The sequence below is a fragment of the Triticum dicoccoides genome, chromosome 6B (assembly GCF_002162155.2).
Source record: "Triticum dicoccoides isolate Atlit2015 ecotype Zavitan chromosome 6B, WEW_v2.0, whole genome shotgun sequence".
Classification (NCBI taxonomy): Eukaryota; Viridiplantae; Streptophyta; class Magnoliopsida; order Poales; family Poaceae; genus Triticum; species Triticum dicoccoides.
The window spans coordinates 161,051,923-161,076,706 of record NC_041391.1 but is presented as its reverse complement, the minus strand read 5'-3'; the positions used below and the strand labels follow the sequence as shown (position 1 = coordinate 161,076,706).

General features: G+C 45.8%; 1 protein-coding gene across 2 annotated transcripts; it reads left to right on the top strand.

Annotated features, from left to right (window-relative positions):
* The first annotated feature begins 12,222 nt into the window (after window positions 1-12,222).
* On the top strand, window positions 12,223-15,447 carry LOC119320371 (FBD-associated F-box protein At4g10400-like). Of its 2 annotated transcripts, none has more exons than XM_037594481.1 (4): window positions 12,223-13,140; window positions 13,219-13,350; window positions 13,445-13,805; window positions 14,912-15,447. In XM_037594481.1, the coding sequence occupies exons 1-3, from the start codon at window positions 12,262-12,264 to the stop codon at window positions 13,802-13,804; spliced, it is 1,371 nt and encodes a 456-aa protein (XP_037450378.1). In that variant the 5' UTR covers window positions 12,223-12,261; the 3' UTR covers window position 13,805; window positions 14,912-15,447. The 2 variants fall into 2 exon arrangements, with proteins under 2 accessions (XP_037450378.1, XP_037450377.1); XM_037594480.1 differs by having other exon boundaries at window positions 13,439-13,805.
* Window positions 15,448-24,784: the final 9,337 nt, after the last annotated feature.

Genomic DNA, 24,784 nt, shown 5'->3' with positions numbered 1-24,784 from the left:
GCAGGAGTCAAGGCTTGATCAGTATGCCTGACAAGTTGCTTTTTCCTCTCCGTCTTCTTGGAGATGCGGGATTGATCTTCAGACTGCACACTGGCTTCAGGAGGTGCAGTGGCCAGTGGCTTCACACGAGAAGCTTTTGGAGGTGCAGCTGATGATGAAGCCTTAATTTTCTTTGGCTTCTGCGGCCTTGGAGGAGGAGCTGGGGCTTCATCAGAATCAGCCTCATTGTCAGAATGATCCACTTTGGCACCTTGTACCAAGATGTAGGAGATGAGGCCATCAAGGTTTGCAAAGGGGCCAATTCTGTTTTCTTTAGCTTCACGTGTGCCATCATCACGGGGAGCAGAGGGACCAGAATTGAAGTCTAATCCCCGTGACTTCTTGTTTTCCTTTGCCGAAGCCTTAGCAAACTGGAAGTTGCGCTTGAAGAGATTGTCGTCACGACACCAGAGCAATGATGATGGGTCGGCTTCTTCAGGCTGTGGTCCACGGACCATGCAAGGATAGAATTCTTGCGCAATGGCTTCAGCTTTGTTCTTGGGGGGAAGGCCTCGATAGAGAATATCACCCCAAGGACTCTTGATAGCATTTTTCTCTGTGTACTCCTGGGTCACAAACTTGTACTTGTATCACTGTTCAGCCCAATAGCGTCGAATCCATTGGATTCGAGTCTTGCGCTGATTGTAATCTTCTTTAGGATCTGTTTTATATATTTCTGCAAGATCATCAGGCAGATCCTTTGACGTTCCCCCATGACGCTGTCTGCCACCCTTCCTTGCTGATTTTTCTGCAGCCATGAACTTCAAACTGAATGGCTTCAATATGTTCAAAGGCTTCAGAGACTTTCGCTTGCTGGTCAAGCAGGAACTGGCTTCAGGAGAATTGATATGATGCTGTAAGTATTCTGCAAACGAATGCAGACTATGAGAACCAAGGGATTCTCCCACGGACATGTACCTGTGACAGCATTAGAGATGCGAGGGAAGGGGAAGAGGTCATATGCATTCTCAGAAGATTTTGAAGATAAATCAGTTTGAAGACATTAACCTCATGAAGCGAAGACATTCACTTATATGAGGTGAGTTGGTTCCAGATTTGTACCAATCCGTGAATAAGTACAAGTGAGGAATCAAACTAGATAGGAAATCTAAGTGAATAGACTACGCATTATGAGATGCAGACAGAATAGATCTATCATTGAGTAGGTAGAAACCACTTTCGGTAGATAGGATGAATCTATGAAGATCAAAAAGGTGGTAAAAAATAGAGTTATAATTACCGCACGAAGAACTGCTAGATTGGATGAATAGGAGATCGAGCAGTTCAGCCCACCGTGCCCTAACTACGGCGACGGCGGAGAGGACGATGTCCGCGGCCGGCGTGAGGACGGCGTCGAAGAAGTCGCGGCAACTAAGCACTTCGTCGCCGGCGTCGTCGAGAGCTAGCGGTGGCGTTAGGGTTTTGACGAGGTGGAGAGGTGGAAGAAGGTTTTCTTGACCGCAGAGGACACGTATTTATAAGTAGGTGTGCGGCACTACGCAATTACGAGGTGCCCCTGTCTGTTCACATCCGTGGGACACGTGGCAAGCATGCAACACACTCAGAGTTGTCCCACGTTCCCACGCCCGCCAGGCATGTCGGAGAGTTGTTCCGGCTTCTTCGGATATCGACAATAAAGATGAGTCATTTAAATAGGACTTGATGTTTGTCTCTGTGTCTTCTGCTGACTAGGATGCAGAGAAGACATTCGACAGTTTCAATAGAGTGCATATGATTTGGACAGATAGAGTTTGAGATAGAAAGCATAGAGAGATTAGGGTCCGATCACATTCACTTAGTTCAAAAGATTCAACTTGAAGACATAGCAATAAGTGAATGTTGTAGAGGACAGAACACTAGTATATATATATGCAATCAAATCATCATAGCGCAGAAAATCATGAAGATAAGTTGAAATTGAAGAAAAACCAATTGCGAAGTCTTTGCAAAAGTAACGCCATGAGTGAAACACTTCAACCAGAGAAAATTGGTGGTGGCGTTACCCACCATATAGGAAGTATTAGACCCAGACACGGCGCACAATTATCGTGGCGCTCCGAAGTCAAATTCCATGTTAATGTATTCACACTCAGAGTGTAAATCTTCATTGATTGAAGATATACATTACTTTGTGTGTTGCACGTCTAAGTCATCAACATGCATAAGTGTTAGGATGTGTGCCTGATCACAAGACATTAGAGGATTCTAAGATATTCAGCTCACACCGTAACCTGCAAAACCTTTTCTCATCCAAGGGCTTTGTGAAGATATCTGCAAGTTGCTCTTCAGTGTTGACGTGAATGATATCGATATCTTTCTTCATGACATGATCCCTGAGAAAGTGATGACGAATTTAAATGTGCTTTGTCTTCGAGTGTTGGACTGGATTGTTGGCTATCTTGATGGCACTCTCGTTGTCGCAGAAGAGAGGTACTTGTTTCAGGTTGATGCCATAGTCCTTGAGAGTTTGCTTCATCCATAGAAGCTGAGCACAACAGGATCCAGCAGCAATGTATTCAGATTCAGTAGTTGAGAGTGATACACAATTCTGCTTCTTTGAAGACCAACCGACAAGTGATCGACCAAGAAAATGACATGTGCCTGATGTAGACTTGCGATCCACCTTGTCACCAGCGTAATCAGCATCCGAGAATCCAACCAAATCAAATTTTGAGCCCTTGGGATACCATAATCCGAGTGTTGGGGTGTAAGCCAAATATCGAAGAATTCGCTTCACAGCTAAGTGATGCGATTCCTTTGGTGCCGCTTGGAATCGAGCAGACATGCAAACACTAAGCATAATATCTGGCCTAGATGCACATAGATAAAGTAAAGAACCAATCATGGAGCAGTATACCTTTTGATCGAACTCTTTACCATTGTCGTCGGGACCAAGGTGGTGTTTGGCTGGTATTGGCGTCGTATAACCTTTGCAGTCTTCCATTCCAAACTTCTTCAGACAATCTTTGAGGTACTTTTCTTGAGATATGAAGATGCCATTGCTTTGCTGACGAATTTGAAGACCAAGGAAGAACTTCAGTTCTCCCATCATGGACATCTGATATTGCTCTTGCATCATGTATCCAAACTCATCACTATACTTCTGGTTGGTGCAGCCGAAGATAATATCATCCACATATATTTGGCACACAAACAGTTCGCCATCATATGTCTTCGTGAAGAGTGTGGGATCGAGGGATCCTGGTTTGAAGCCTTTGCTCTTCAGGAAGTCTTTGATCGTATCATACCATGCGCGAGGAGCTTGTTTGAGGCCATACAGTGCTTTGTTTAGCTTGTACACCATATCAGGATGTTTTGGATCTTCAAAGCCAGGTGGTTGAGCGACATATACTTCTTCTTCAATCTTGCCATTGAGAAATGCACTCTTCACATCCATTTGATATAGCAAGATGTTGTGATGATTAGCATAGGCTAGTAGTATGCGAATAGCTTCAAGCCTAGCAACAGGAGCAAATGTTTCATCGAAGTCAATTCCTTCAACTTGAGTATATCCTTGAGCCACAAGACGTGCTTTGTTTCTGACGACTTGACCATGCTCATCTTGCTTGTTTCGATATATCCATTTCGTTCCAATAATGTTATGCTTGCAAGGGTCAGGTCGCTTGACAAGTTCCCAAACATTATTCAGCTTGAACTGTTGAAGTTCTTCTTGCATGGCTTGAATCCATTTAGGTTCCATAAAAGCTTTAGCAACTTTCTTGGGTTCTGATATTGACACAAATGAAAAGTGCCCACAGAAGTTTGCTAACTGTGTTGCTCTTGAGCGAGTAAGCGGACCAGGTGCATTGATGTTGTCAATTATCTTCTCGATTTGCACTTCATTTGCAACTCGAGGATGAACAAGACGAAGACTTTGCTCTTGGTGATCATTGTCATCATTGGGAGGATTGTCTTCGGTCTGAGCATTGTCTTCAGGTTGATTTGGTGCAGAGATGATAAGTTCCTCTTCAGGCTGTGCTTCAGAAGGCATGATTTCACCAGTTCCCATCAGCTTGATAGATTCACTGGAAGGAGCTTCATCTAGTGTGCTTGGCAGGAGCTCTCGTTGTGAACCATTGGTTTCATCAAATCACACATCCACTGCTTCAACGATTTTGTAGTGGAAGAGGTTGAATACTCTGTAGGAGTGCGAATCCTTTCCATAGCCAAGCATGAAGCCTTCGTGAGCTTTATGTTCAAATTTTGACTTGTGATGGGGATCCTTGATCCAGCACCTAGCACCAAAGACTCTGAAGTAACTGACATTTGGCTTCTTGCCGGTAAGGAGCTCATAGGATGTTTTGCCCAGAAGCTTGTGGATGTAAACACGGTTGATGATGTGACATGCAGTATCAATAGCTTCAGGCCAGAACTTTCTTGGTGTCTTGTACTCGTCGAGCATTGTTCGAGCCATCTCAATGAGGGTTCTGTTCTTGCGTTCAACAATGCCATTTTGCTGAGGTGTGTAAGGAGCAGAAATTCATGAGTGATTCCCATTGTATCCAGATAAAGATCAAGGCCGGTGTTCTTGAATTCAGTGCCGTTATCACTTCTGATATGCTTGATCTTGACACCATAATTGGTCATTGCTCGATTGGCGAATCGTCTGAAGACATCTTGTACTTCAGTCTTGTAGAGAATTATGTGCACCCATGTATATCTTGAGTAGTCATGAACAATGACGAAGCCATAGAGACACGCCGTTGTTGTGAGGGTGGAGTAGTGAGTAGGTCCAAATAAGTCCATGTGTAGCAGCTCGAAGGGTTGAGATGTTGTCATGATTGTCTTCGAGGGGTGCTTGGCCCTTGTCATCTTCCCAGCTTCGCAAGCACAACACAAATGATCTTTCTTGAACTTGACACCTTCGATGCCTATGACATGCTTCTTCTTGACGAGAGTGTGCAAGTTCCTCATGCCAGCATGCCCCAGCCTTCGATGCCAGAGCCAGCATTCTGAAGCTTTTGCAAGAAGACATACGGCAAGCTGTGGACCTGCTGAGAAATCTACCATGTATAGATCACCTTTCCTATACCCTTCAAAGACTAGAGACTTGTCAGATTCCATTAGTACAAGGCAACGATATTTTCCAAATATCACAATCATGTTTAAGTCACAAAGCATTGAGACAGACATTAAGTTGAATCCAAGGGATTCAACAAGCATCACTTTATCCATGTGTTGATCCTTTGAGATTGCAACTCTACCTAGACCCAATACCTTGCCTTTACCAGTGTCAGCAAATGTGATTTGACTCTTGTCGGATGGATGTAAGGTTGAGTCCATGAGAAGACTTCGATCACCAGTCATATGATTAGTGCATCCGCTGTCAATAATCCATTCTGAAGCTTTTGGTGACATGCCCTATAGTGCAGTTAGGAGGATAGGCTTCACAAGGTATGTTGTGAAGCATAAGCATTTGATGCACATTTGGATTATCACAACATAGATGAAAGTTAGCACACAGTATGGCAGGTAAGCTATTCATATGTGGAATACATAGTAAGTCATTTTATCATGCGTCCCTTTGTGTTTTAGGTCCCCAGCAATTATATCGGATGCCTTTGATTGCTGGCTGGACACCACATTCTGCAAAAGAGAGTTAATTCTTCTTCACCGCCCACATTTTCAGGGGTGGCTTAGAAGCAATGAGTCTAAGTGCAGCATCTGAGAATTTCGGCTTTGAAGCCCTAGCAAATAGCCTTGCAGGAGATGAATGATACTCATGTGAATAAGCAGAAAAGTTCTTAGTTCTATGAACATAGCGGTTTGAAGACACATGCTCATATTCATGTGTCTGAGTATGATTTCCCTGCAAAACATTGGCGTTAGGGTGACTCAAGTGAGTCCTGTTTCCGTATGAAGCCGTTGGACCATGTGACGCCTTTGGTCTGGGGTTTGTCTTCTTCCCTGGTGGTGTCATGACAACATTCATAGGAAGATTCTCAAGACAGCTTTTGAGAACCCAGATCTTCTTCATTGGCGGTCCATTCCTGCAGTTAGTACCAATATACCTGGCAAACACTTCACCATTATGATTTTTGAACAGTTTATAGTTTGCATCAGAGGATTCATCAATGATAATAGGATTAGCACAGGTAAATCCAGATAAAGTGGATGGATCCACTGAAGGTTCCTTTGCAGCAACCCATGTGGTTTTGGGATACTGCTCAGGCTTCCAGTAGGAACCATCAGCATTCATTTTCCTCTCGAACCCAACACCCTCTTTCCTAGGGTTTCGGTTCAGAATCTGCTTTTTGAGGACATCACAAAGTGTCTGATGCCCTTTCAGACTTTTATACATCCCTGTTTCAAGCAATGTCTTCAACCTAGCATTTTCATCAGCAATAGTAGTGGTATCCTCAGATGAGGGGTTAGTTACCACATCAGAAGTTGAAGACAGAGCAACAGTAGCAGCAGTGGAACATTCAGCAACAGAAGTAGCATTATCACGCTCAATGCATTTTAGACATGGTGGTTCAAATTCGTCCTGAGCAGCGTTGATTTGTTGAGCAAGAAATGAATCATGCTTCCTCAGAAGATTTTCATAATCCACCCTTATCTTTTCAAGATCTTGCTCTCTTTGAAGACATTCAGAAGAAAGTTTCTCATGATCAGACAAGAGAGCATTATGTTGATCTTGAAGGGCGTCAAACTTAGAATGAAGTCTCTGAAGACTCTCAGCCAAAGCTTTTGACTGATCCATTTCTTTGCCCAACATATCATCGCTCTTACTAAGCATGTTTTGAACCCTTTCCAAAGCTCTTTGTTGTTTAGTGGCAAGGGAAGCAAGTTTGACATAGCTGGGGCCAAATTCATCACCTGATTCATCATCACTAGTTTCAGAAAGATAGCATTCAGTTACCTTAGCACCCCCTGCCATGAGGCATGGTGAAGATGAAGACGGTTCAGGTGGAAAGGTCATCTCTTTAAGAGACTCATTGTAGTCATCAAGCCAAGGATCATGACGATTAAGATGACTTTCATAGACCTCAGAAAGCCGTCCCAGATTAGCTTCGCGTGATTGAGGTGCATGACGTTCTTGAACTGATTTCGGGACAGGCAGGAGCAGATGACATCCTTCGCAGTGAGGTTCAGTAGAGTGTACTTGCGAATGTCATCGGCCTCCGCCATCTTGCATAGATCGGTAAGACCAATCTCGGTGACGGTCCACAGTTTGTTGTCCATAGCCATGAGTCACTTCTTCATCATGGCTTTCCACCGAGGATACTCATGACCGTCAAAGGTGGGGCAAGATACATTCCTCAATCCTGCAGTCAACATAGCTGAAACTCCAGGTGGTTAAACCGAATCACATAGAACAAGGGAGTACCTTGCTCTGATACCAATTGAAAGTGCTAGTTATCGACTAGAGGGGGGATGAATAGGCGATTTTTAGCTAAGTCTTCAAAACGTGGAAGTTTCGAAGACAAACAATAGAAATGACCTAATTGATATGCAGCGGAAGATAAACTACAACAAGCAAGCCGTAGTCAAGTATGCAATAGCGTTAACGTATGAAGACTAATAGCAGCTAGGTAGTAGGATCAGGATGGAAGATAGTATGAAGCCAATCAACAATAGTAGTCAAGCAATGAAGTCAAACAGATAAGACAGATAGGCAATGACTTCACGAAGACAAACTCAAAGTAAAGGAGGGAAGAGATAGAACCAGTCACTTGTTGAAGACACATGATTTGTTGGACCAGTTCCAGTTGCTGTGACAACTGTACGTCTGGTTAGGGAGGCTGAGATTCAACTCAGAAGGTCGTGTCTTCACCTTATTCCCCTTGAGCTAAGGACACTTAGTCCTCGCCCAATCACTCTGGTAAGTCTTCAAGGTAGACTTCCAAACCTTCACAGACTTCGTTCACCCGGCAATCCACAATGACTCTTGGATGCTCAGAACGCGACGCCTAACCGGCTGGAGGATACACAGTCCTCAAGTGTAATAAGTCTTCAGGTCACACAGACAGAAAGACTTCAGTGATGCCTAACACTCTTTGGCTCTGGGTGTTTGGGCTTTGTCCTCGCAAGGATTTCTCTCTCTCAAATGCTTCGAGGTGGGTTGCTCTCAAACGACAAAAGCCGTATACTAACTCTAAGCAGCCACCAATTTATGGTGTAGGGGGTGGGCTATTTATAGCCACAAGGCAACCCGACCTGATTTGTCCGAAATGACCCTGGGTCACTAAGGAACTGACATGTATTCCAACGGTCAGATTTCAAACACACGCGGCAACTTTACTTGGGCTACAAGCAAAGCTGACTCATCCAGCTCTTGATAAGTTTTGCTCTCATTGTCTTCGCTCGAAGACATAGGATTTGGGTTGAGCATCACTTCAGTCACTCTGACTTAGTTCACTTGGACCCCACTTAACAGTATGCTGGTTCCTATGACTCAACAAAGAAGAAAAGGAAACAACCAAACCACACAGTCTTCGCGTTCCATAGGCTTCACGCAATGTCTTCTCATGTCATAGTCTTCAATATGAATATCTTCTCATACCACCATTGTCTTCAATGTCTTCATACATTTTTAGGGGTCATCTCCGGTAGGTAAACCGAATCAATGAGGGACACTACCTGCGTTATCCTGCAATTCTCACAAACGCATTAGTCCCTCAACCAACTTTGTCGTCAATACTCAAAAACCAACTAGGGGTGGCACTAGATGCACTTACACATTCATTAAAAGGTCAAGGATGGAGACATAGAGATTTGAAAAATACATACGAATCTAAATGTACCATACCCATTGACTGAGCCTCTTTCGCGAGCAAAACATGATCAGCACCAAGACTCCGTGGGTGTTAGATTCATTATAATGTATCTAGATTATTAACTCTAGTGCAAGTGGGAGACTGAAGGAAATATGCCTTAGAGGCAATAATAAAGTTGTTATTTTATATTTCCTTATTCATGATAAAGGTTTATTATTCATGCTAGAATTGTATTGATCAAAAACTTAAATACATGTGTGAATACATAAAAAAATACCGTGTCCCTAGTAAGCCTCTACTAGACTAGCTCGTTGATCAAAGATGGTTAAGGTTTCCTAACCATAGACATGTGTTGTCATTTGATAATGGGATCACATCATTAGGAGAATGATGTGATGGACAAGACCCATCGGTTAGCATAGCATATGATCGTTTAGTTTATTGCTATTGCTTTCTTGAATGTCAAATACATGTTCTTTTGACCACGAGATCATGCAACTCCTGGATACTGGAGGAATAACTTGTGTGCTATCAAACATCACAATGTAACTGGATGATCATAAAGATGCTCTACAGGTATCTCCGAAGGTGTTTGTTAAGTTGGCATGGATCAAGATTAGGATTTGTTACTCCGAGTATCGGAGAGGTATCTCTGGTCCCTCTCGGTAATACACATCATAATAAGATTGCAAGCAAATGACTAAGGAGTTAGTTATGAGATGATGTATTACGGAATGAGTAAAGAGACTTGTCGGTAATGAGATTGAACTAGGTATGAAGATACTGACGATCGAATCTCGGGCAAGTAACACACCGACAGACAAAGGGAATTACGTATGTTGTCATAACAGTTCGACCGATAAAGATCTCCGCACAATATGTAGGAACCAATATGGGCATCCAGGTTCCGCTATTGGTTATTGACCGGAGAGGTGTCTTGGTCATGTCTACATAGTTCTTGAACCCATAGGGTCCGCACACTTAACGTTCATTGACGATATAATGTTATATGAGTTATATGATTTGGTGACCTAATGTTGTTCGGAGTCCCGGATGAAATCATAGACATGACGAGGAGCTCCGGAATGGTCCGGAGGTAATGATTGATACATAGGACGATGATATTCAGACACCGAAAGAGTTTCAGAGTGCACGGGGTAGTATTCGGATTGCCGGAGGGGTTCCGGGAAGCCCCGGGAGGATGATGGGCCTTTTGGGCCATTAGAGGGGAGCACACCAGTCCACAAGGGGTTGGCGCACCCTCCTATGACAACCGACCTATGGGAGAAAGGAAGGAGGGGGATTCGGCCTCCCCCTTCCTTCACTCTCCCCCCTTTTCCTTTCCCCCTCCGGCAAATATGGTAAGGGGGCGCGGCTAGGGAAGGAATCCTAGGAGGATTCAGCCTCCTTGGGACGCCTCCTTGGCTGCTCCCTCTCCCCCCACCTATATATGTGTGGGAGGGGACACCACACATAAGCGACGACAATCTCTTAGCCGTGTGCGCCGCCCCTCTCCATAGTTTTGTCCCTCGGTCATATTTTTGTAGTGCTTAGGCAAAGCCCTGTGGAGATAGTATCACCACCACCGTCACCATGCTGTCGTGCTGCCGGAACTCATCCACTACTTCTCCCGTCTTGCTGGATCAAGAAGGCGAGGACGTCACCGAGCTAAACGTGTGTTGAACGCTGAGGTGTCGTATGTTCGGTACTCGATTGGTTGGATCACGAAGAAGTTCGACTACATGAACCGCGTTACTAAACGCTTCCGCTTATGGTCTACGAGGATACGTAGACATACTCTCCCCTCTCGTTGTTATGCATCTCCTTGGATAGATCTTGCGTGAGCGTAGAAATTTTTTGTTTTCCATGCAACGTTTCCCAACACAAAGGAGTAGTATGGCAAGGATCAAAGGTAAAACTTGATGTCACAATATGGCCACACTGCACTGAAACCAAAAAGGGGTGTTCAATATAAGTGACCTCAATCTATTTCTTTATTTTGCTGAGGTGGAAATACTGGTACCAGATTTGATAGAAGTAAGTAGTACCATCGGCTATTGATAACTGTACCAGATTAGCTAGGTTCAGATGCAAGCTCAAAGTTGGAAGCACTGATTAGATTACAAAACGTCTCATAGCCAAAGACCTTGATCTGATTCACATGTTCAAGATAACACCCCACTATTATTTCAGGATAATATGATATATCCCTCACAACGAACAACTACTACAAAATTGACATCCAATCCAAACAGTGTCATTAGTCCTTCGGCTAGGAAATCAAGAACAATAATGCTTCTAGGTTCAGCTGCTACTCATCACCCTTACAAGCAGAATATGGTGGTTAGAGAGTGTACATAGATGAGGACCTGGCTACCGTGACGTCCCCTCTTCTTGTGGATGGCTGCGACCAAGAGGACGATGAACAATGGACGCGACGGGTATGCTTAGATCCTAGACCAACAACAATATGAAGAGCATAATCAGTCATACACACACAGAGATAGAGATAGAGAGGAGGGAGATGAACGCACCTTGCAATGGCCTTCGTTGTCTGCTTCTGGTGTTGTGGCCTAGTCCAAGGCTTGCCGCTGATGCTTCAGAGGGGGTAGCCGTAGAGCACACTGCAGAATAGGAGGCGACTCGTCACAGCTCATGCTCCTCCTGCCAAGCGTCGGCAGTAAGGAGGAAGAGGAGAAGGGGCAGGGCCGTCGTGGGGAGGAGGGCAGGTGGCGCCGATGTAGACGGCGGCGTGATGCATCTCGCACGCGCGTGAAGGAGAGATTCACGGCTAGGGTTCTCAACCAATCGGTCTCCCTCCTCTCCATACGCGCATCCCAACCATCTACTGAACGCCACGCAAGGGCCAACACCTGAAATCCCGAGTCTGCCCTCGGCGGCACCCAAAATTTACTAGCGGTGGCATGAGCCTTGCACCTATTAAAACCGGAACCGGCCAGACCCATTTCTGCAGCCGATGACAACAAGAGCCCGCTCCGTCTGTGCCCCACTTCTCATAGACACACATGACGGTAGAATGCATCAAAAACGACGGGCACTATTCATTGATTGTCACATCAACTCTGATTCAACGGCCAGGATCATTCCATCATGAAAAATGACGGCCAGGATTTGTTTGGAAGCTCAGTCGGACGGTCTAGAGAACACATGCCCTGAGAAGGCCTCATCTTTGGCTAGAATGTAACAATGGGATAGTACAAAGTACAAACTTAATAAGCTCAATTATAGGCCCAAAACAACCCAATAGGGTAAATCCTACCCGGACCAGCGTGCCTAACAATGCGCCCATATCGGCCTATATATCATGTGAGCCGTGTCTGGGCCAGGGAGCTAGGCACGCGTGCCTGGGTGGGCCTGGCCGGGCTGGCCCATCTGTCCAGGTCTGTGCCACTTAGGGACGAAAAGCCCACAAACCCACGGTCCCGATTTCCTCGTCCCCCATTCCACCGACCAAACCCTCCGTCCTCGCCGGCCGCCGGCCATGGAGAAGGCCACGGCACCCACCGCCAAGAACCGCGAACCTGGCGGAGCCGCCGGAGGCATTCCACGGAAGCGTGGTCAGAGTGACAACTGCTACGGCGATATCATAAGCGGTCTCCCCGACGCCATCCTGGGCACCATCATCTCCCTCCTCCCCACCAAGGAGGGCGGCCGCACGCAGGCCATCTCTCGCCGGTGGCGCCACCTCTGGCGCTCCGCCCCCCTGAACCTCGAGGTATCCCCCAGCCTCTGCGCCAACCTCAGTGAGCTCGCCTCCTTCCTCTCCAAAATCCTCTCCGAGCACCCCGGCCCCGCACGCCGCTTCCGCTGCCCCTCCATCCACCTGGGCGACAGCTACGCACAGGTCGACGGCTGGCTCCGCTCCCAAGCCCTCACCAACCTCCAGGAGCTCGACATCAGTTTCGTTCGCCCGTCGCCGCGGCCCGAGACGGATCACGCGCTGGCGTCGTCTCTGTACCGCCTGGCATCCACCCTCGTCGTGGCCAAAATCGGCGGCTGCAATTTCTCCAAAGAGATCGTGCCACTGTCGAATTTCCCCTACCTGAAGGACCTCACACTACACTACGTTTCCTTGTCGAAGGAGTTCCTACATGGCATGCTCTCTAGCTGCAAGGCCTTGGAGAACCTGCTGCTCTGGAACATCTTTGTTGTCGGCCACCTCCGCATTAGCTCACCGACTCTTCGGCGCATTGGCTTCTCCGTTTGTGCTGGTCACAAAGAGCTTGTCATTGAGGATGTGCCTCGCCTTGAAAGGTTGCTGCTACCTTCTCGAGGCAGAGGCGGTGGGACCATTCAGTTAATCCGGGCACCTAAACTGGAGATGTTAGGCCCTTTGTCAGCTGGTGTTGCAGTATTCCAGGTAGAAGCAGCAGACTTCTCCAATCTTGCATTGCACATTCCTTGCAGAATACATTTTTACGCTCAGTGTTTTCTCTAGGGAACGATGCCAATCAGCTTGACAAACTTGATACACACTGGGAAGGCTTTAGCTCTCACTTCTGGCCCTCAACTGAATGTTGTTCTTGACATCCTCAAGTGCTTCCCCTGCTTGGAAAGGCTCCACGTTGTTGTGAGTATTCATCCTTGCTAGTTGATTGGCATGTAATTTAGTCTAGTTACCACCAGCTTTGACATATGCCTCTTCTTTCTGTTTCTAGCTGCAGAAAAATTCAAAGATGGATGTGAAAGACGTGTCTCTGTATGGTCCACTAGATTCAGTCGAATGTCTTGGGACCCATCTCAAAGAAATGGTGATACTGAATTACGAAGGCTGTGAGCAAGATGTTGGCTTTGCCAAGTTCTTTGTTTTGAATGCAGTGGTCCTAAAGAAAATCAAATTTGGAGTCCCTAAGGACAACAACGGTGACTGGGTGGCTATTCAACTGGATTTGCTGCAAGTGGAGAATAGGGCTTCTCAAGACGCTCAATTTGATTTCAAATGTGGTTTGGATGGTGTCATTAACTACCCGTGTATCCATGACTTGTCATTGACCGATCCTTTCGACTGCTTGTTTTCTGAATGAGGTGATTCTTTTTGAGAAGAAGCATATCCATGATTTTTTTGTGGCCAATTCCTTGGACTGCTCGTTTTGTAGATGGAATTAAAGCCTGAAGATCATATTGTCTTTTCCTCGCTTTGTAGACGAGATTAATGCTTTAAGATTGTCTTGATTTTTTGTCCAAAACCTAAACTTATTATGACTGCTCTATTTGCATTCTAAACTCTGAAATTTCTCTGTAATTTCTGACAGGGTATGCCATACAAAAATAATTTACTGCCAAAAGTTGCAACATGATCAGGCTACACAATTCTTTTCTTATTTTATCTTCCTACTTAGGCATGGCTTGTTCGTTACTACTCCCTCTGTAAACAAATATAAGATATGTAAAAGCTAGTGACCTAGAACGTCTTATATTTGTTTACAGCGGGAGTACTATTTATTAGGCTATTACCTATTAGTCAGCTTTTTTACATAAGCATGTGTATTGCTCTGTTGAAATTAAAGGGAGAGAAATGGAACAAAATCTTTAGTTCAGTGCATCTGCAGTGTCCCTGCTCACTACGGTCAATTTTGGGAGTTGTTTTACATTTCTTGCTGGAAGGTGTTCCTTAGATAAGGGGGGAAATCAGAAGATTTTGCTTTTTCCCAGTTATGAATTTACAAGTCAGTGTCATGTCTGCATGAAAGCAACTCTGTTGTGGCAGTTGGTTGCTAACTTGCCATTTACACACCATGTATCTTTTTGCTTACTGCCTCATGTGTTGTTGGTTTTTACTTCGATTGAAATCTAAAATCTATGCACTGACTTCATGAATTAGAAACTCCTTTCACTTCCCATGGCAGCGACATGCATAGTTCTAAATTCAGGATAGGTTATGGAGGGTTAAATTTTACTTGCAATATTGTATGGAAGCAGCAACTGACATAAATGTTAGCCGGACCCTGTGCTGATTGCTTATTGTGTTTGATTTCATAAGGGCTTCTCTTTTCTCCAGTGTATAGATTTTAGATTTCAATCGAAGTGCATGCATCCCTTTGCTTGTCTATTACTGTAAAACTTCAGATACTTGGCTGACAGCTCTATTGGCATATTTCTTAATCATTTTATCTTTTTTTTGGCAATGGCAGAGAACTCGTCAGGACTCAACCGCATATGGAGACATTTACATCAGGTGTCATGCTGGACAAGAGTTCTGCCGTAATACCGACAAGTCGGCCATTTCCTCCTAGGTGTTTCCCTGAATTCAGTTAGAAAATGCCTTACTACTTACTACCATATGCAATGTGGAACATATGCTGCGCGGAAATGGAATCATATGTAGCGGTTCATAATGCCTTGATACCATTCACCAGATGCATCAGTTGTCACAAACCATGTGAAGTGCTCAGACGATTGTCAGTTTTTAAATTTAAAGTTAGACAGAGATCCTGTCTAAACATGTAAGCTCGGTAGCTCACTCCGCCTTATCTTTCACTCCGTTTTGTTTTGCTTCAGTTTGTTTCGTTTATCGATGGAATATGTGACATGAATCATGGCATCAGGAATCTGTGTAGCCAGATGTGATCATTTATTTATGTGAGATGTGAGAAAAAGAGAGGATGAAGTGTGTATCTACATTCTACCGTTGCTATTATATATCTGTCCTCTAGTTTTTTTTCTTTGAGACAGTCTGTCCTCTAGGTTGTACTTCCTCTCTGAAGAAATATAAGAGCGTTTAGATCACTATATTTTTTTTAGAGAGAAGTTTAGGTCACTGGTTACGGAGGGAGTATTTATTTTGCACAGCGCCTGGAATTTCTAGGCCCACGATGAACTTTGTATCTCGGCCCAAAATCGTTACAAAAAACGAACGGTGTCACAGTTTGAAGTTTGACGCCAGAACCCCCGGATTCTCCGTTCGGCGCTCGCCGTTCCCCGCCCCACCAGCGCCGCCACCCGGCTGTCGTCTCCTCCCAACCCTAACCACTCGTCGCGGGGGGGTTGGACCGCGACGGCGATCTCGTGAGCCACCACCTCCCCGATGCAATCCGCATCTGCCTTCCTCCCCGCCAAGGATGGCCCGCTCCACTCTGCTTCAGCATTGACTTCTCTGGTCGTCCTTCGAGTGAACCAGAACTGGGCCTCGATGAAGCCCAAGTCATCCAGGTAGCAGCAAGTGTGTTGAATCTTCCATTTTGGTGTTCCTGCGTGAGGATCGTTACTCATTTTTTTATGCCCATTGTTTTATTTAGGGAATGGTCCCAATCATCTTGGCACCATCATCTCAACACTGTCAAATACGCACCGTGAAGGTTTCGGCTCTCCAGTCTTTTCGCCCTCAAAGAATCCAGTTCTTGATGTCTTGAGGTCCTTCCCTAATCCCTTGCTTGGAAAAGCTCTATGCCATCATGACAATTCATCTTCTTTTTTGTTGTTGTGACAATTCATCTTTGTTTGCTTTCTGTGACATAATGAGTATCTGGTTGACATATAATGTACTCATACACGGTAGTGTAGTTAGCAACAGCCTTATATAGGCACTCAAAGATGGATATGAAAATTGTGCGCCAGTATGACCCACTACGTCAAACAGAATGCCTTGAGACCCATCTAAGAAATGTGGTATTGAAGAACTGCGAAGGTTGTGGGCAGGATGCTCGCTTTTTGAGCTTCTTTATTTTGAATGCACAAGTGCTAAATGCAATGAAATTCGGAGTCCCTAGAAACTGCAACAGCAAACGGTTGGTTTATTAACATGGGCTGCTACAAGTGGGAAATAGATCTTCTTGAGCTGCTCAATTCGAAATTAAAAGTAGTTCCACTAATGTTGATGCCTACATGGATATCCACGACTTTTCAAAGACCTATTCCTTCCGCTGATCGTTTTATAGATGAGGTTGATTCTCTTTCAGAATACCATATCCATGGTTTGACAGTGGCAAATCGCCTTGACTGCTCGTTTTACAAACATGGGTTGGTATCTGAAGATTGTATTATCTTTTGCTTGTTTTATAGATCAGTTTGATGCACAATGATTCTATTTCTTTGTCCAAACCCCAAATTTGACATGGCTGATATATATATAAATATAATCTCAGGTCCTTTTGTAAATCCTGATGGGCCATACTATGCAACACTAGTTTACTGCCAAAAGCTGTAATGTAATCTAATGACAGGGGCGGCAGGAGATCCCGAGTTCCCCTCGCTCTCGCGACCGCGTCGCCCCCCCGCGGGCGGCCGGCCGCGCACCTCTCTCTCCCGCCTCCAGCCCCCCTCTCCCCTTCCTTCCTGCCGTCGTCGCTGGCGCCCGCGGCCGGCCTGGCCCCGGGGTCGCTGGTAGCGGCGGCCTTCCTGCCCTTCCCCTTCCGGTGGCTCCGGTGCGGGGCGGAGTTGCACCGGGGGGTGCTCCTAGGCGGCGGCGGTCCAGCTAGCGGCGGGGTTCTCTGTCGCAGAGCAGGCGGGCGGCTGGGCGGCGGCGTGGCGCTGTGGCTCGTCCTGACGGCGGCGCTCGGCCCAGATCTAGGCCTAGGCGGGCCGGCGGCGGGGCTGGTTGGCGGCGTGATTCCCGGGATGCAGGGGAGCGGCGTTGCGCGACGGGGGCTGGCGGCTCCGATGCCAACTTGCTGCAACACAACCGGCGGGGCTTAGCGGGCCTGTTTCGGGCCTGGCCGGGCCAGGGGTGGCCTGGTATGCCCCGCTGCCGTGTCCGGTCGGCTACCGCGACAGTGTCGGAGGCTCGACTTCTCGCACGACGGCGGTGAAGGTGGTTCCCTTCCGCTCGGCTTTAGTGTTGTTGTTCTCGTCGCGTGGCGCTTCTCTCCGATCTTCTCGGCCTAGTGGTGGTCCTCGTAGTGAGACGGCGTGGGCGGCAGCGCGGTGGCGCATTGGGTGCTTGTTTGGATGGTTGGCTCCGGATGGGCGGTGGTGTTTGGTGTGCGGGAGAAATCCTTGCCGGTTCGTCCGGCGCCGATGCGGTGACACAGGCGGGTGCCACCATTCCTTCTTGAAGGGCGTCGGTGGTAGCCATCCCCTACTTTCCTCCGCATACCGGGGGAAACCCTAGGACTTGTCCGGGCAGCAGCGTCGTCGGCGTCGCATACCTTCTTGGAGGTGTTGCTTGGTATGCGGCACTCGGAGCCTCGGGCTGTGGTGGGGTGTTTCCGGAGGGCGCAGCGGTGGCGGGCCTTCCACGCTTTGTCGATCTGTCGTTGTTGGCATTATGTTTCTTCTCCTTCTTTGTCTTTGGGCTTGTTGTGCTGCTCGCCCCAGCGTCGAGATGTATCCTATGTTGGCTGGTTGCTTTGGAATACAAAGCGGGGAAACCCTTTTTCGGTAATCTAATGACAGCTACGTTTTGTGCACGTACAAGTCGACTCTCCCCTTGAAAGCTATGGTCTTCTGGCAGTTGGTTGCTGCATCCAGTATTGATTTGTTTATTGTCGCTTGCGCTTCTCACTTCGATTGGGATGTGAAATATCCACATAGTTTCATCTGGGATAGCTGCTGCTGTAGTGAATTGAATCTATGTAGCGGTTGTGTCTAATAAAAGCCAAAGGTTGCATAGTTCTGATATGGGATAGGGGCGGCTTGAGTTGAATCTCTGTAGCAGTTGTGTCAAGTAAAAACAAAAGATTTTGATTCTTTCTGCCTGGTGAAACTCGCCAGAAACATGCGTTGTTTAGTTAGAATATAAGACTTGGGCTTGATAGAACAATGAAGATATACAGAATGCACACGCCCCTCTTTTCTTTGGCAACAGATCATATGTCTTTTTCAATTACATAAATGTTTTTTTAATTTCTAACTGCAATAATGCCACGTGAAATGAAAAATGAATCCTTGTGGCAAACTTGCAATTTCCTAACTTTTTTCCTTTATAGCCCGGCCTTGATTGTCAGGTATTAATGACATAGTATGTATCTCTCAGGGCATCTCCAACAGCTGTAAGATAGATGTTGGTAAATTTGTCACCTAGGACATAGTAATGAGGTGGCATGTAATAAATGTGGAGAGAGAGCAAAGCTGTATGTAGAATAACCAACAACCTTTGCACAAGCTCCAATGTGAAATAGAGAGCAATCACATTTATTTTTTCATCATCTATTGGATAGCTTAGATACAACCTATTAAAGTAGTTGTATGATAACTTGTTGGTTGATGACATGGACATTTTACCAACAAGACTAACATACAATCTATTGGAGATGCCCTCATATGGGCGGGCTATCAAATTGGTTGTAAATGTTATGGCAATGTGACAGAGCCAACAGCCAGCTATTACTAGCCATGCTCTAAGTAAACGTGTCCCTCCGCCACCACTGCCCAAACCCTAGATCTCCCCAGCCGCCAGCCATGGAGAAGGCAGCACCAACCGCCGTGGCAAGAAAGCGCGATGGGATCGCTGGCAACAGGCCAAGGAATCGGGCATGCAGTGGCAACTACGATGGCAACTGGGTGGCCGAGGATCCCATCAGCCGCCTCCCCGACGCCATCCTCGGTACCATCATCTCCCTTCTCCCCACCAAGGACGGCGCACGCGCGCAGGCCCTCTCCCGCCGATGGCGCCACCTTTGGTGCTCCGCTCCCCTCCACCTTCAGGCTAATAGCAACTTCTGCAGCAACCTTCGCTGGCACCCAACCATCATCAACGGGATCCTCTCCGACCACCCTGGCCCCGCCCGTCGCTTCCACTTCCCATTCATCCAGTCCACTCCCGGCGACATAGAGAGCCGGCGCACTAAGCTCGACGGCTGGTGCCAATCCCGAGCCCTTGACGGACTCCAGGAGCTCAATATCTGCTACTGGAGATGGTTGAGAGAACCGCCTCATATTAGTTTCCTGCTGCCGTCATCTGCGCTCCGCTTTGCACCCACCCTCCTCGTGCTCAAAATCGGCTCGTGCAATTTCCCCAGCGAGATCTCACCATCGTTGAGTTTCCCCCTCCTCAAGCAGCTCATCCTACGGTGCGTTTCCATCTCGGAGGATGTATTCAAACAGGCGCTCTCTGGATGCCGTGCCTTGGAGAGCCTTCAGTTGTGGGACATTCTTACTGCACATCGCCTCCACATTCGCTCACTAACTCTCAGGAGCATTGGCTTCTGTGCTCGTAGTGCTTGCACACAAGAACTAGTCATTGAGGATGCTCCCTGCCTCGAAAGATTTGTGTCACTTTATCCTCCGGACATAATTTTTGAGACTATCCGCGTAATTGGTGCACCTAAACTGAAGATACTAGTAGACTGCCCGTGCGATTGCCACGGGCCAATAAGTAAATTTATAAACAATGTTCATTTTCCTCCCCACAAACCGAGCACATATGCAATGCTAATCCACAACACAAATGAAAGCATCTTCTTCTCTTTTTTTTTCTTACAAACACCACAGTCCCCTCTAGCCGCTCTTTCCCATTGAACTTGTTGTCCATCATCTTTTCTGTCCATACATCATTCATCCTCTCAATCTATTGCCCCCTTGACTTTGCATGTAGCTTCCATGTCACTGTTTTGTTGTCTCGAAATGGTACAAAATCAAACGTCACCTGCTTCTCAATCTATTCCTATTCCAAGAAAGCAAAATCTAGTTGAATGCCTGTGCATTGCCACGGGTCATGAATATTTTTTTCGCCGGATGCATATATAAATATGGATAATGCATGTTAAATTTCACGTGTATAGAAATGATAGTTCGTGACAATGGAGAAGTAATTGGAATCCACTTCACATGCGATGTAAGTTGATAAAAAAAACTAATATACCGATGTGTACATAGATACCAATTATCCAAATACTTATTTGTTACAAACTAAGATCTACTTGATGCGTGTAAGATGTTTCCATATAGTGTGAGAAATATTGTCTTAAACTTCATTTGCATGGTACAACGTGAGTCACATCCGGATTTTAGTGAGCTATAAATTGTAGGCTACTAATAGATCACTTAGTTGGTATTTTTCTCTCTAAAAAATGAATTGTTAACTATGTGACATTACCGAAAAAGGGTTTCGTCCCGTTTTATATATAAAGCAATGATCAACAGCACCCGATACAAACGCACACCCCCAAAACAGGCGCACATACACACCCAAGATAGGATACATAGGCGCTGAGCGCGGCAACACCATCCCTAACACTACACGAAGTAGTGAGCCGCATATGACGAACCGTGGGCTCCAAGGCAGCGCCTTCAGGAAGGGGACGACACCGGAGCGCCGCCATCGCCCAATCCGAGGATCAGAGTTTCCCTTGGAGCAACACGACGGGCAATGAGAGCCGCGACGGCGCCTTCAAGAAGGGAACGAGCTTCACCGCCGCCGGTCTGTCCGAAGATAGAGCAGGTTTTCACCCCGGCCACCATTCACCGCCACCGAACGCCACACCCCGAGTACACGCGGCTCACACGGCCATGGAAACCAGGCAGCACCAAGCCACGAGCTCTGCCCATGAGCCTTGCGGACCCACCACCAGGGCCGCCACCACGGCATCCAAGACCTTGATACCACCTTACCCGAGATCCGCCGCTACCCCAACCAAAGACACGAGCGGAAAGGACCCGCCTTTGGCACCCCTGGGCTGCCCCTAGTGCCGAGACCCAATAGGCAGGCCAAAACTGACCTCCATCGCCCCGTCCTGCGGCACCGGGTGCAATATGAGCTCGGTCCTGCTGTCGGGCATGAGACAAACATGGTCTTGTTGTCAGGCGCGAGACGAGCTCGGTCCTGCTGCCAGGCGCGAGACAAGGTCAGTCCTGCTGCCGTGCGCGAGACGAGCTCGATCCTGCTGCCTGGTGCAAGACAAGTGATGGACCACAGTTGGGGAAGGGCCAACCATCAACGAAGATAGCGGACGGACGACCGAGAAAGATTGAAGGTCGACGCAGGCTGTACACCGACGGGCCGAGGCCGGAGATGTCCAGCCGCCGCCGTGAACGACTCAAACCACCGCCATGAGCCACCACCACGCCGTGGCAGTCCACATCCACGGGGGAACCCCTAGGGGAGTCCCGCGCCGCCGTACCGACCTACTCATTTCTCCTTTTCTTGATGGAAGAAAAGGAGCCACTCCTCTCACCCATTCAGCCAGCCAATAGGTGTCGCTGCATCTCATCTCCACACCACAATGTCATATTTTTTAAAGCCCATGTAACGTGCAATGTGAAAAATAGATTCTATGTAGAAAGTTAAGTAGTGACAACATTGCAGAAGATATATTTAATGTATACCGAGCCTTATTGCACGTTCTAGATAGAGCCAAAGCAAAATCATCTACACAACATATGCATTGCTTAAGGCAACTTGAAACTTTAATCTCACTAATAATAATGTTTTTCTTCTTCTTTATCTTTACACCGTATAATGCTCACTCAGTAAAGAAATATAAAAGTGTTTAGATCACTAAAGTAGTGATCTAAACACTCTTAGGAAAATTACAAAAATAAGGAGCAAATATTTTTTTTTCATTTTGCTAAATGCTCATCCGTTGTTGAGATATCTGAGTAAGAGATATTACTCATTGTTTTTATTTTCGATTAACCGTTGGGAGATGAGTTTAGTACAACTAATGAAGCAGTCTCTTTACTAATGAAGCTGTCTTTCAGTATTTTAACAACCATCAGGTATGTGCTTCATAACAACAGACCCAAACACACAGTAGAACCAGTTTATGAGCATAAATTGTATTACCAAAAAAATCAAAAAATTGAGGCAAACACCTAGTTAGCAGGCCCATGCATGGCTACGGGCAACGAAGTAGGTTGTGATTTATGAACATTTACTAAACTTAGGTATCCTTATGAAAAAATGACATTAATTTAGGTGTTATTTGAAAAAGAACCAAACTAAATGTATTTTAGAAATTAAACTGACATGAAAATAATACAAATCTAGATGTTATTTTGATTCAAAATATCAATTGGTACTCCCATCACTCTTTACTGTTCCCCTTGCTCCTGCTCCACATCCCCTTATGGCCTGATCCATTCCCATTCTCTCAGCCTCCTGTCTATACTTGGGCAAGAAAGTCACATATATATCATGACACGCCATAGTTCCCAATAGTTTGATCATCTTCTGCAATAGAACAAAGCCATAGAGGATAATGAAAATAACATCTTGAGAACAAATTACATGGACCGAGAAGTCCATTTAATCATGTTGTTATCCCATTGACCTGCAGTCAAATCCATCGATGAAGAGGATGTATTCGCTTCATATCTACATGCCCCATGTTTTCAACATTAGACATCTGCTTGAACACACAGAAAAATACTCTTGACAAGAGGATTTGAACAGAAAAAAAACCTGGAAAACTGCCGCCGCCCGACTAAACATACCAATAGTCACCAAATTACTGAGCCCTTATCTTTTCAGAAGATGTGCAATGAACGATACCCTTGCTTTTGGTTGATTTTCAGAAAACCAATAGTAGATCCAGGAGGAGGTGAGGGAATTCTAATGCATGTTTCGTACGAAAAACATTGATCAAACAATGTGTACATCACATGTTTCTAGCCGTTCCTTCAGAATCGCGAACCTACAAAGTAACATTTTTTCGTCTATACCGATGGTTAAGCAAAAAGACAATGGTACATCCCATGCCGCTTTGAAGTTATAAGAATGTTTTCAACGCGTGAAGCTGAACTTGGCTACCCAACGATGAAATATCAGTTTGCTTCATGACAAAAAATGATAGTGCTCTTGTGTTAGCTATGATCGCTAGTAAGATAAGCATTGTGTATTTTGGCAAACCGATGTTTAGTTACAGTCAAGCTAAATGAGTTGAACCGAATAGAACTTCTACAAAAAGGCAGAAAGCTAGTAAGCTACAGCTTTAAACCTAAGTGACATACTAAAAAGTAAACTTCAAACCGTAGCAACCCTAACGCTCTCTCTGAACATAAGAGCAAGAATTTCAAAAAAGGAGCATTTGGTGGTGACCCATGTGAGCCTTTATACCATTGAAGTAGGTACAGCATGACTGGAAAAGTAACTTTGGACGGATAAAGGTAAGACAAAAATACAAGTGTTTAAGATAAGCATGGATAGGAGGAAGGGACCTTTTTTTATTTTGTTCTCCTAGGGCCGGGGCTCCCAGTTTTGTGTCGCAGCAGCCTACTACAATGGCTCGTACGAAAAATTCAGTCTTGCTTACCTGCAAATAGAATAACAAGAGCACAACTGAAAGAAAGAAGAACACAAGCTGGAAAAATAGATTCAACAAGCTAACAACCATGTTTTGTAATGCACTCAGCCCACATATGCATTAAACTTCAGTTCAACTAAGCAGGGTGACATTCTGGAAGGCTTGGTGAACTTCTCTTCAGAGGCGGTTTTACGCTTCTTGGTTTTCACCTCTGCATTTTAAGCACCACCCAAATATTTTACAAGAAAAAAGTTACTTAATCTGACCATTCCTTGAGAACACAAGGGGAAGCACCAATATTTTAAATAAACAGTCTTGTGCCTGTAATGAAAGCCACACATGTTATGCTTCCTTCTTGTTGGTCCCAAGAAAAGGTGTCTGCAAAATAAAACCGAAACTAAGGTACAATATGTAAACAATTATCCAACATCATAAAATAGGCTATAAAGCAAGAAGAGCCAAAACCAGGAAACAAATTGATCGATGTGCCCATTTTTTCAAGGATGCCAAAGATGTGCCATTGATAAAAGAAGCAAACAATGTAAGAAAAAAATAATCAACTCAAAAGCAGGGAGGTGAGACGGTGCGGCTGTGAGGGAGATGTCGCCGCTGCTCATCTCAAAGATGATGTTCACCTCGTTCAAGATCCACAACATCACCCCCAGCTGCCTTTCGTCCGCTCTTCCTCCAGTCGGACCATAGCTCGGCTCAGGTGCGGATACCCTGACAATGACGAGAAGGCCATAAAAAGTTGATAATGGAAGGGAGTCAAAGTTGTAAATTACATAATCTGATGCACATATAGAAGCCTGGTAGAAATTCACAAACGGTGTGAGCTATATGTCTTAAAAAGTATAATATGTTAATATGAGCTTTGCTTCGCGC

Coding starts and splice junctions, on each gene's coding strand:
- LOC119320371 (XM_037594480.1), top strand. CDS start 12,262: ATGGAGAAGGCCACGGCACCCACCGCCAAGAACCGCGAACCTGGCGGA. Junction 13,141..13,218: donor CTGGTGTTGCAGTATTCCAG/GTAGAAGCAGCA, acceptor TGTTTTCTCTAG/GGAACGATGCCAATCAGCTT. Junction 13,351..13,438: donor TGGAAAGGCTCCACGTTGTT/GTGAGTATTCAT, acceptor TTCTGTTTCTAG/CTGCAGAAAAATTCAAAGAT.